The 13,677-nt window shown below is 41.2% G+C and overlaps 1 protein-coding gene across 3 annotated transcripts in view; it reads right to left on the reverse strand.

Annotated features, from left to right (window-relative positions):
* pak5 (p21 protein (Cdc42/Rac)-activated kinase 5) overlaps positions 1-13,677 on the reverse strand; it is an 86,655-nt gene that overhangs the window by 12,255 nt on the left and 60,723 nt on the right. For all 3 annotated transcript variants that reach the window (XM_031755140.2, XM_039599393.1, XM_039599394.1), the window contains one exon: positions 2,078-2,917. In XM_031755140.2, the coding sequence (XP_031611000.1) occupies positions 2,078-2,917 (840 nt within the window). The remainder of the gene's footprint in view (positions 1-2,077; positions 2,918-13,677) is intronic.

Genomic DNA, 13,677 nt, shown 5'->3' on the forward strand with positions numbered 1-13,677 from the left:
TTTTTTTTTTTAATAGAAAAGCAAACGCGCCTCTTTAAGCGTGACAACTCAGACAGCGGCAAAAATGTGGAACAAACAACATGAAAGAAAAATGACCTTCTCCTGCATCGCCTTCCTGCTGCTCTTGCATTCTCCGTGGCTGCTTTTTCTTCGAGTGGCTATTTACCGAGACACGCGGGTTAAATGGTTTTTCATCAAGGCACCCTGGGATCTACATCAGCAAACCCGGTTTCCCCTCTCGGCTCGCTGTGTGTGAAGGGAGGCATGGTGCAGAACTGTGATAGCGGTACTCGTGGGTTTAATGACGCTCGGAGAGCTTTTGAAGAATGATGTAAAAGGTGTTGTGTGAAAAGTCTGACCCCACCTTTTGCCCTCTGGTATAATTCCTGATCTATTATCTTCCACCGCAGCACATGCAGTTCTTTGCACTGAGAATTCTGGTGTAAAAGAACTACAAGTAACTGAAAACATATGGTTTACATTACACAGCCACTAACGCATGGACGGTTCGTTTGTTCTTGTCAGTGGAGTTTCTGTGCAGAGGAATCTCTTGGGTGTCTCTCCCACTGCTCCACTGGAGCACGACACAGGCTGCACAAGAGCCAGCATACTTACAGTGCAGCTGTTCCCAAATACAATATACAATCGACTGAGTGACACTGCTGGGGATTTCACCAACAATCGCATAGGTTCCTTTAAATTTACGTCTTTTTCTTACTTTTACAAACGTGAGTTATTAGTGTACAAAAACCTGCCTTTTGTGTGTTTTGTTTGTGAGATGTTTTCAGTTATAATCTGTAATACAGTCATATAAAAAAGTATTTCCATGTAACAAAAACTCTGTTCTGCAAGATATTTCTGGGCATCCTTAACGTCAAAGCCCATCTATGCGTTCCACAAAAAGTAAGGGAATTAGTGTTTGATTGATTATTTCTTTGTTGTAACAATGTTTCTTGGCAATAAATCTTATACCATTGAAAAGCCTGTTTATTTACCTTTAAATGGTGCCGGATTTGTAAGAAAAATGCATTTGTGGGTTGAGCAGCAGAGTTGAGCATGTGGCTTGTGCCCATAAAAAAACTTGCTAAATCTTCTCGTGCAAATTCCAAACAGCTTATTCTGCTGTTGACTCTTATTTGATGTCAATAGCCAAGAAATAATTGAGGAAAGGTGTCGCCACAGCAGATCATCTGCCTCCATCTCACACCAAGCCTCTGTATGTCCCCCTTCACAACATGCATGAACCTTCTTTGTGATTTTCGTTCTGAAAAGTCTAATATATCCACTATCCTCCTCTCCTCATGTCCAAACCATCTCAGCCTTGCTGCTCTAACTTTGTCCCCAAACTGCTCAACCTGAGCTGCCATTCTGATGTACTCATATGTAATCTCTAAAGCTTTGCTATTAGATATTTAATTTCTACTGAGTTCATCTTGACCAACGTTATGCATATTTGCATTTGTAATTCTCCTATCCTTTTAATAATTGCAATTATAGTATATTTTTATACCTTTGTGCCAATTATGTTTCTGTTAAAATGATATATTTAGCAGTGATTGCAGTTTGTGTGGTGCAAAGCTTCTGTATGAATCTGAACACCGAGACCACTTGCTCCTATTTATTAATTTAATTAAAAATAATGACATAAATATACACTGATTTCATCTAGTATTTTTTTCCACTTTTTTCCTGTCTCTAACTTTTATATTTTGTGTAAGTCAGAGCTTTTTGGTCAGCGGTCAGTCTGAGCATCAATTGAACTGTGTATAGAGCTAGTGGACACGGCAGAGGTGCAATTCTTTATGTGACATCCCCTTCCTCCTTCAGGGAAGAGTAGATTAAAGCTGAAACCATCTATCTGGCAGGAAGAGCAGAAAAAGAAAACTAGTGGTCGAGGATCAGAGAGAACTCGAAACACTGAAGAAGAAAATAATGTGAAAGGGATTGCAGGTGAGTGGGAGGTTAAAGTGTGTGTCACATGAGTGTACATGTGTAGAGTTTTCTCTGATATGTTTGTACAGACTTGTTGGGAGGTATTGTGTGTCGAAACATGCCATTTCCATTTTGCTTTAGTTACCTTGGTTAAAGTCTGTGAGTTGGCGAGACTCTCCGAAAGGCGAGGGTAGGTGTAGGAGCTGTACGGGTGGGCCTGTGGTGGGCTCCTGAAAGTCCCACTGGCGGCATAGGGGACATTTGGCTCCTGCAGCCCAGAGCCCGACCGAGATCGCTGCCTGATGGCAGGCGTGGGGCTGGTCTGGGTCACGTAGGAACTCTTGGGTCGCTTCTCATATTCATCCCTCATGCCACCGTAACTCCACTCACTGTCGGGGTAGTTAATCTGCTCGCTGTGTAGTGATGCACGAGATGGTGTGCCAACTGATGTGTCCCGGTAGTCCTGGCTGGATGAACCCCCCACCGATGCCCGGTAGTAGCCGCTGGAACCTACTCCGCTACCCACCGTAGAGGCCACCTCATCCGCCGACCGCCCTTTGCTCTCCAGATAGGTGTGGTAGTCAGGTGGAAGTTTGCCATAGTCTGATTTCTGAGGCATGGCATCAGGGTAAAAGGGGCTGCGTATGGGGTGTGAGTGGCCATTCTGCTTGGTGAATCGATAGTGCCTGCCAACTGCCCAATCCCCATCTATGGAGAAGCTTGGCTTGCCGGGATCCAGAGAAAAGTCCCTGCTGGATGTGTCCAGGTCACACGAGTAGCGGGAGTAGTAGTGGTTGAATCCATTCTCCTCTGGAGCAGTGAGATGGCCACTGCCCGTGGGTTTGGAGATGCCTCCAGCCTGATGGGGGCCCGGCGGGCTCTCTTTACGCAAGGAGTTGGAACGTGTTACCGAAATGTTGTCGAACTCCTCCAGCAGGCCGTTAATGGATGCATCTTTGGGTGGCCGGTTCCCTCGAACAATGGTCTACAAGCAAAGCAAACACATTAAACTTAGCATAGAGGAGACTCGTGCGTCTGAGAGTTTGATGGCGATAACCCTGATACTTTGGCTTGCAGTACATTCACTTTCAGCTTTATCATTCCTGTCTGAAAACTGAATGAGATGAATTGAAATTCCTGCATCATCAACCTTAGTTAACTTCAAACATTTTCAGGCAAGAGTTTCAATTCATGTGTATCAGGGCTTTGCAACAAGTATGAAATTAATCATCACTTGCATTAAATGAATGTCAGTATTTGGATTTTAGAGAACAGCAGGCACTGATCTACACAACCACGAGTTGTTGTGAGCTGGGACTGAGCTAAAAATGCATGAAGATAAAAGGCGGGATACCTCAGATGGTAAAAGGCAACCAGCGTTGGATCGAGAGAGCTAATTCCTACCCCGTTTCCCTCGCAACACATCAGCTTCAATTTCAGTGGGATGATCAGGATACATTAATAGTCGTGAAGTTTGGTTTAGCACACCAACACACGATTACACATGCACGCAAACCAAAAGGAGCAAGGAGGACGGGGGAAAGAGAGAATGAACACGCAGGCTCGCATCTGCTTCAAAGCAGAGGCAGCTTAAACATCAGGGGGGCCGCTTATCCCCTCCTACCTTGTGTTAAACCCTTTACAAGGCTGTGTCGTGAGTCATGGGCAACACGTGCTGCCGCGAGACTACAATCTGTGAGCGTGCACGGTGCGTGTGCATGTTTGTACAGTGTGGCTCAAAGTCGTGAGAGTGATGGGAAAATCCAGACACATCTTTTTTTATCTACCAGCCTCTCCACCACTTGAAACATAGAGGAAACTGTGCGCTGGAACAAAAGGAAACATGATGCATGAGTAGTGCTGAGAGGAGGCTGAGCTGAGGAGATTATGTGAATATTCAGCTCTTACATAATTTATTTTGGAGCCATTTGTGATGATCAAACAAATCTACCGACTGCGTTTCCTGGCATTACGGCCTCCATCTGGTAAAACTGTAGTCTTTTAGCTGTTTAGTAAGTCATAAGCAACAAAGGGACAGATGTTTGGTTCCCACTGGGGCAGTGGCATATTATAGTGGTGCATGATGCACAACGATAACTTCAACAAACAATCAAATATTTGACGTATTTTACTGTGAAAACTTAGATGTTGAGATTTGCTGATTGTTTCAAAGCGAGAGTGATTTAAATGATTGTGACTGATTTAAACACACCGAAATTTGCATAATTTGTTTCTAGTGTTGCTAAGAGCTAAAATGTACTTAAATTAATTAAAACACACTATAAAACACATTCAATGTAATTTGTCCCCAGTAAAGCTGCTGTTAGTATTGTGCAGTCGGACTCCTTACATGTTCAATACCAGAAGGAATAGCTTTATAAGAGATTTAACTACAACCAGAGACGCAGCAGAGGGGACAGTTGGGTCTCAAACACACACACACACACACACACACACACACACACACACACACACACACACACACCATGCTTCCACAACGGTGTCTTTCTTGCCACAGAAAAGACTGATGGCAAAAACAAAATAGGGACTAACTAAAATACACACAAACGCTACCTCATCTACACATATTCCAATAACGTGCAGTATTTTTATACTATAGTCATTTAAGTGCAATATGGGAATTACCGTTCCTTATATTTGAAACAATATTATTATTCTTACTGTATTTTACTACATTGTTTTATATTTGTTTTGTGTGACCGTGTGACTTTAGCTTTGACTCTAAGCTCTACAGAAGATTTCCTATGTACCCACAGACCCAGTGTATGTATACAACTAGCAAATAAAGTTATTATTATAGGTATTATTATAATGCAAAACATCCATTCATCCATTCAATTCGGGGTCATTGTCAGGCTGGAGCTTGTCCCAGCTCTTATTGGGGAGAGGTTGGTAACCCTGTACAGGTTGCCAATGCCAATCTATCGTAGAGCTTGCACAACCATTCACATTCACACCAATGGACAATTTCGAACCACCAGGTAACCTAACATGCATGCCTTTGGACTGTGAGAGGAAGCTGGAGAGAACCCATGCAAGCATAGGGAGGACGTTGTTAAGGTTCAAATGTTGAGAGAGGAATCCAAAAATAACCACAGATCCGGTCCGGTGTGCAATTAGACGGCATTTTAATGAATTACACATGTGTGAGTTCAACAACCCAATCAGTATTGAACTGCTTTACCATATTCAGACAACGGTTTTATAGGGTTAAGATAGTACAGCCCCCTTTTCTGTTGCTAGGCAGATTTAAACAAAGCATACGTCACTCCAAAACCACAATGACTCTTAACATAGTCTAAAACAGAACATCTTCTTCGGGTCAACGCCAGGTGCTTCCTGTCAGCTGTCTTCGCTGTCGCTTATCTCCTGGGACATCTGGTCCACGTTCTGCACAAAATGTCACTCATGCACAACTTTGCAGTCATAAACTCTTACCTACTAAATGAGTCTATCTGTGTGTGCGTACACGTGCGAGGGCGCGTGCATGCAGTAAAATATTTCTATTCTCAATACTCCCACTCTCGACCTCTGGACCACCAGAGGTCGCCATATATTATGTTGGGTCACTCCTTGGCCCATTCAGCTGCTTCCCTGTCCACCCCTGACGTCATGGACATTAGGATCACTTTTCCCACTCTGACCCTCTCTCGGCATTCTGTGATTTAGCGAACCAGACAACCCCATGTCATCTAGGTGGTCTTAGTAATGAACTGCCCGCTCCCACTTGAGAACACTTCATGCTTAAGTGGTCTCTGCTCCTCTTCTGGGTCCCTCTCTTCTGGGCCTCCTGCAAAGGATAGAAAACACTTTCTCCCTACTACGGCTCTAACTTACTCTGTTCCTCAATTGTTCTCTTCATTCAAACCTGATTCAACCTAATATTACTCAAAACATGAACCTAATTTCGTATTTGGTTTATGACTTTTATTTTTATACCTCATTCAACTGTACTCAGCATTTGTAAAACTCTGAAAAGCACTGCCTTTAAGAGGATCAAAGGAAGCACGTCTCTGCATGTGCTTCCTCTTGCTCCTTATCTGATCATCCACATCCTGTACACAAACTGTCACTGCTGCAAGTGCCTACCTCTCATCTAAAGTCACCTATCACAAGAAAATGTATCGAGAAAATCATTATACTGCTTATTCTACTTAAAGGATCAAAGAAAAAACAACCACTTTAATCACTACGTGTAAGCACATAGTTAATTGCTCCTAGATAAATTTCATCATAACTAAAAGCTGAACTCTAACTGCATTTCAGAACCCACATTTCCTGTGTTATACCCTGTTTTAATACATCATTTTATTTCATTTTTGCTGCTCTTAATGTAATGACTCATTCTAATTTATACTTTATCAGACTTAACCAAAATATATAAGCTTTCTCCCTTTGCTTCTGTTTTAAACAAAAACTTGGTCACTTCAACAAGCATTTGTTATTCTGTAACTGCATTTTATGTAATAAGACTAATTTAGAGCTGCATGTGTTATCTCAATATTTTACATGTCACCCAGTTTAGTTACCACCAAACTCCTATTCAGTTCCTCTTGTCTGTCACTTGTTACAGGGCCAGCTCAAATTCAGTTAAAAGCTAAATGAATTTCAGGCCCTGGGCCTCACCTATGTTTAAACCATATGTGTTTGTAAGCGTGAATGCTGTTTATCCTTCTGTTGCTCCAAGTCCCCTACACTATATCGACTGAGACATAACGCTCATCGAAGCTTATGACCTTAACTGGACCGAACATCAACTCTGTTAATGAGCACGATTGCAATGTGTAAGAAAAAATCATTTCTACATATTTAATCTCCAATATTATTCATTTGAGTCAGCGAGACTTTTAACATCCTCATAAAAGCTCTCCTCTACCCTAGAAATAAATCTATTTACTATCTGTTTCTAAAGCCTACATTATAACAACTTTATTCTAAAAATCAAAAGAGATCCCACATTTTCTTCTCATAAAATGTTCACTATTTTCCCCAAAGCATATCCTTTATTCCCACAGTTTCCCTCTAAGTTTGGTGTACAACTTCTTATTAACCCCAGCAATTTATCTTCTAAACAGAATTCAGTTCCTTTTACTCCTTTTTTTTAGAATTAACAATCTCTGCCTCAGTTTTACCATATCTAAATTATCAAACAACCCCAATCGTTATAAAATCATACTAAAACCCATTTCAAATTAAACAAATTAAATCTTAAATCCTCTCTTTTTGACACATCTCATGTGGCAAAAACTCAAAATGCTTCACCCAAGCTTAGGAAATTAAAAGGGAAAAAGGTTAGTCATTTCATATCATTTCTCAGAACACTTCAGCCATCCTCCTCTCCGGTATTTTGCTCCAGCCCTGAAAACCTGTGTTTAAGGAATAAGATCAATTTAATTATTATGTCAAATCTTCTCCAAATCATTGCTCCATGCAAAGTCTGGATCCTTGGAACTTCCTGGAAACAAAACCTGTACTTAACTCTCCCCCTTTATGATCCAGTCTGTGTCATGACAAAAAATAAACTTAAACAGAACAGTTATTAATCATGAGTTACCTCAGTTAATGGTAACTTGAATCTCATCAAACAATGTTTCCCTTTTAGCATTTTATAATGTATTAATATGGTCTAACCCAAATCAATAAAACAGAAATTCACTCAAAGGAACATCAGCTTCCCCAGATTTAAGTCTCCCACTTGTCCTGCTTATGGCAAAAGCAAAACAAAGCATCCCCTTTCTTTTCCTCACATGGTAAATTTGTCCACATTTATTCATTCCCACCTTAGTCCAGTCACCCACATTCACTCACATACATTCACACATGATATTTTTGCTGATACTGCAGCCTTCTGCGCAAATAACGAAATGCTCCACATCAGCAAAATGAGCTCAATCATTTGTTTTATTTCGTTTTCCTTTGTAGGAAAATAGTTCTCTATACTTTTGACTGGATTGACTCGCTGCAATCCGTTAAACAGGGACTTCCAATCTGATCAGGTCCCCACAGGTAGCCTTTCCTCCACCCATTGAAATCTGGAAAAGTCACCTCATATCTGTTTGTCCGGAAATTTTGTCAGCGCTGTTAGTTCACTCTCTTCCAGGCCTGCTTAGAACAAAAATGAAAAAAAGAGAGCTGATTATTAGCTCATCAAAGTACAAAACAAAATCACCTGACAGGTTTTTCCTAAGTGCACTGTTACAAAAACTATGGGCCCTTTTAGACATGTCCATGTTTATCAAAACTCCCTCTATTAAAATGAAAAACAACAGCCCCAAAAAATCTTAAACAATCTTAAATTTCACCCATTCAACGCACTGAAAACCTTGTCAAAAGATCAAAGACCGTTTGCACAATGTCACCCTTCCTTACTCTCCCATGTTTTCCTTCAGCATAAAATATAAACCGATTTCAACAACGTACCATCACTAAATTATAAATTTCCTGTCCAAATCTGCACCTCTGGACAGACCTGACCACCGTAATCAAATATCCTGGGCTGATGTAAAACAAACCAAAAACCTGGCAACCTGTTTTTTGTGTTTTATTGTAAAACCTGTACTGATCTTTCTAAATCTTGCCTCTGACATATACACATCATACAATAATAATAAAAATGGCTAAAACTAAACACTGAAACTAATAGAAACCAAACAAAAACTAAGCATTTTCAAATAAAGAAACTAAAAACCACTCTGCAAAGTAACTGAAACTAAACTGAATTAAAAGCAAAATAACAACTAATTAGAAAATATAAAACTACAACAACTCTGCTATAAAAACGAGTTGTTATTAACCAGTTGAAGCTCATGTCTATCGAGGCGATTATCACCATTTAAACACCTAAAACAGAGCACATATAAAGTATCAACCCCTTTTAAATCCCAGACATATAACTAAAGATTAGAGAACAGAAAAATAAGGCGGCGATTTGTGTACGACATTATTTTGGTGCGTCGTTATGAGACTTTTCCCCTGTCTGCAGATGTCTGTTGAGCTCCACTCTTAGACCCGACAGTGTCACATCGTCATCATTCTCAGACCCTCAGACAGTGCTCACGCCCTGCTGTCTGTCACCCGACTGCCATGCTTGTCTCTGCTGTGATTCCTTCATGTCACATGTGCTGAGGCAGAGTCTCGGAAACCCTGGGATAATCACCGACTGTCAGCAACATTGTGCCGGCGCAGGGATCTTCAACGTCTTCGCTCAGCTACCTGCAAACTGTCACTGCAAACGCACTTGCCTGCTCTCCTCCCATTCATCTGTGGGAGTCTAAAGTAGCAAGGCAGCTACAGTTAATATCATCCCACCTTAACACTGATGGCTTTATAACCAGGGTTGCAAGCAGAAAAAGGTATTACAGAGCAAAAGGACTAAAGATATTTTAGCCGTTTGTGGTAACGACAATGACAAATCACACTGACAGTTTGTACTTTCTCTGAAGGGCTAAACCGGAAAGCTCTCTTCACAAACCTCTACCTCTCACTGCGGCTGGTTTTCCACACATCAGCTCTCCTTTCCATTTTGTTACTTGGCACACCTCCCTCTTTCTCTTTAACACTCCAGTTGTTCTCCTCTGTTTGAAAGCTATAGGCTGTTTGGTGCCTTGAACTGGAACCCAAGGTGAAATGGCCTATAAAAGCAGTGAGTAAAATCTAGCTGAAAGGTTGGAGCTGCAGCAGGGACGGCCTTTTAAACAGGTCACTGAACGTGAATCTATGGCGCGGGGTCTGCTCTGTGTGTCGGTGAGCTGGATTTTCCTAAATAAAGCGGTTGCATCATTAAAACCGGACAACAACACCGCTGCCTTGTAATTGCCGTCACGCTCATTAGAGTTATTCTCACACTTCCTTTAAACTGTGTTAAGAAATCGTGGTGGAACAGGGCGTGCCAAAATCTGAAATGAGGCAGTCGCATCATGTTATGCAGCGTGGACGTCGGTGATTCAGAACTAATTCAATTGGGACGCGTCAGTAAGGGGGTGTCAGCTGATATCACAAAACATCATCATTTCAATTTGCTTCGTAATCACTAAGACTGTGTCAAAGAGCGTGGCAGTTACAGGGGATAGACGGAGTCGGAGAGAAAAGGAGGCAAGTGGAATCGAGGAGGTGACGGGGGGGGAGACAAGGTTAATTGTGTGCCAAATCACTGTCAAACGGTCGGCATCAGGCCTGGAAATCTTTCCATTAATTTGAATTAGTGGCTTCCATAACCCCCTTCTCCAGTCCTCCTCTCCTCTCTTCTCCCCCTGTCCTCACAGCTCTGTGAGCCTTGTGCGCCGGTCGTGTTCCGCGGCGGCTGTGACAGCAGCCATATTTCACCGGCGTGCGGCGTTGGCCTGTCCTTTAGTGATAAGCTGTAATAGATACTCTCTCAACTCGCCACGGCCTGTTCAAGGTAAGCACAGGAGAGAGCGGAGGGGAAAGCGAGGAGACGAGGGGAAATAAAATTAAAGGAAATGAAAAGGAAAGGAGATCGAATTAAAAACGATACAGTGGGAATGAGAAGACGGGGAAGTGTGCAGAAGAAACGGAAAGCACGTGCGGGGCGGGAGTGGCTGAAAAACAAACTAGGCGAGATGCAGGGAAGAACTGAACAACAGAAGGAAAGGCAGGGGAAGAATTACGGAGAAGGAAGGATGGAGAAGAGATGAGGGAAGGGAGGGAGCGTCGTAGAAAGGGAGTCATGAAAAATGAGGCTCATTGGGAGATAAGGGGGGGATTAACCTTGCTGGTAATGAAGGGAGGGTGTGATGGGAGGACGGAGGGAGGAAGAGAGGGAGAGATAATTAATGAGCTTGCCCTTCCCATGACTCCTAGCTAGAACCCTGGTTTGGAAGTTGCGCTTCACTGGCCAGCCCAGTCCCGGGACAACCGAGAGTCCGGAGAAGGAGCAGCGGCTCTGTGCCTCTGTTTCCTCTGCACTGCTGTTTTATTTCTGGCTTTTAAAACTGCTGCATAACCAGATAAGTTAAGCTGTTAAGTAACTAATCTGTTAAGCTAAAGCTCCAGTTTTTTGGACTATTCACACCAGTATGCTCAATTAAATTTTACTTTGGCACTGGAAAGGAGATTTTGCTATTTGTGACAAGGCATGTTTAAAAACAAAAAACAAGACCACAAAAGTTCTATCAAGTAAAGCCGTGTACACACCAATCACACCAATACAGGAAAAAAGAAGGTACTCTGGACACACAGAAGTGTGCAAAAGCCTCTCGCCATCCCTCTTTCTTTATATTTAGCAAGGAAAATGGGAAACAGGGGCAGACATGTGCAAACATTCAGGAAAACTGAGTTTGTACAATTTTAACAGGCTTGAAAGTCAATATTTGGTGTGACCACCTTAATTCTTCAACACAGCTGAACTCTCTTAGGCAGCTTTCTTGTCATTTCTTTAAGTAGTCTTCAGGAATAGTTCTCCAGGCTTCTTTAAAGGCATTTAAACCTCTTGTTTGGATGTTGGCTGACTTTCGTTCTGTTCTGCCAAAATGATCCCACACTGCTTCAATAATGTTGAGCTCTGGGCTCTGGGAAGGCCAATCCATGACTGATGGTGTTCCATTCTGTATTTTTCTATCTATCTATTCTATCTAGGCGCTTTTCTGCATTCATAATTCTGTAAATTTTGACAAGATCAACCCCACTTGTTGAAATACAGTCTCAAACCATGGAAGTTGTACAGTTTTCACACATTTTTAAGGACATACTTCACATCACGCTGGCACACGCTAAGTTTCCAGCTTACCTCTTTGGGAATGCCTTGTTGGTGCAAAAATAATATTTTTTTGTCTGTCAAACTGTGTTATTTTTGGCATTTTTTCACACATTCAGCTAAAGAAATGGGAACAAATAATGCATTTTTCAACAGGCTTCTAGTAACAAAGTGCCTAAAAATACAATGTAAAAGTGGTTCTTTGTTATGTGTATGTGGTTCATTAGGTGTCTTTATTTTGCTACCATGATTTGGTCAGTGTTACATGTAAAAAAAAAAAAAAAAAAGGTAAGGTACAAGGACTGAACTGAAAATAAGTGGAGAAACTTTTAAAGCTCTTCAGAAAACCTGGAGAACTATTGCTCAATTTTAATTTTAAAAATTACAAGAAAATCTGACTTCTTCAAAGCAAACTATAAAGAAATGAATGGTGGCTCAAGACATTTTCACCAAAGTGCTTTGTAAAAAAATTTTATATAGCTTCCCATTTTGATGTTTTGAAACTGAACGATTGAGGTGTCGATCCAACTGGAATGCATGTCAGCAACTTTTCAATTAAAACCTAAATTGTATCTGTTTTATTATTTAATTTACTATAAATTGGATCATAATTTACAAAATAAACATCAGTTCATATTAACTAAGGCTTGAAAGTAGTGAGCGAGGCCGTGCATTCAGGGACTAAGGTAATATATCAAGTGAGCAGTGGGGAATAGTCTTGTTTTTCACACAGTTCGCCCTCTATTGGCCAGTATAGAGAATACACTTCTGCATCTGCATCACTTTTAATAGTCGAAAGATTTGTCCATCCTTGATGCACAGTCTATTTTTAGAGGTCAGCCAGTCTGTCACAGTTTTAACCCTATGTGGATTTTCTTATTAAGACAGTAAAAACATTATGACTGATTAATCTATAAAATACAGAAAATCTTAAATTCCGACCCAGTGTGTCAAAATGCGGTTTTTAAACAGGTTTTACCCAAATGTTTTCAAAAAACTCAACCATAGCCACTTGGTGATGTGCATACATTTGGATCTTGCATCTTTCAGTCCAATAAAGTTTAGAAGCTACATTTCAGTGTGTGAAAACGCTCATGAAAGCTCATCACCTATTACACCCTCACCCTCACGAAAAGCTTGCAAACGCTGCAGCAGCTTCACCTACTCAGCACACCCACTCCCAATTTTCAATGATGCAAGACCATCATAGAAATCTCCTTTTTTTAAAAAAACAAAACAATGTTTGTATAAATCCAGCGATATACTCGAGTAGAAATGGGAACGTGAACACAACAGAAGTCATTCTAACACTCCAACCTCATTTTCCCTCTCTCTCCCTCTTTGTGTATTAAATCCCAGCCTCTCTGTGAACCTCTGTCACGACTCACACAGCAGAAACCCTGCATGCGTGGGTATTCACACACACACACACACACAAGCTCTTAGACTACTACTAGCGCTGCTGCTGTTCTGAAGTACTCCATGCTTTCGCATCAGTGACCAATTTGTGAACAGAAGCTTACCGCTGTCTGAGAAAGATAATATCACAGAGCCCTTCAGACAGCAGATAAACAGACCACTCACGACTCTCCTCTGAGCGTCACGAGACTGAGCAAACTCCCTACAGCACTGATTAATAAAGGATAAAATAAAGCATAGCTGATGCATTAACAAAATAAAGATATTGGGTTTTGTTTTTTTTTTTAAAAAGCAGCCAATATTCACCGAGTGATAAAAAAAATCTGCATCATGTATTTGGGAATTCTCTTATATAAGCAGCTCTTTACAACACAATGCATGAAAAGAAAACAACAAAACAAGACATGGATTTTAAAAGATACTCTATCATTATTTAGGTAAACACAGAGATAGCTATTCATATCCTCCAGCCCCCTCTGCTGGATAAATGCAGTAAACACAACCAGCTGCTAGAATTTGCCTGCTCAGAAGCTGAAAGATATAAAAGCTTCTTAACACTCAGCAAAATTCAGTGAAAATGATATCCTGAAAAC

Source organism: Oreochromis aureus, linkage group 15 (assembly GCF_013358895.1).
Source record: "Oreochromis aureus strain Israel breed Guangdong linkage group 15, ZZ_aureus, whole genome shotgun sequence".
Lineage (NCBI taxonomy): Eukaryota > Metazoa > Chordata > Actinopteri > Cichliformes > Cichlidae > Oreochromis > Oreochromis aureus.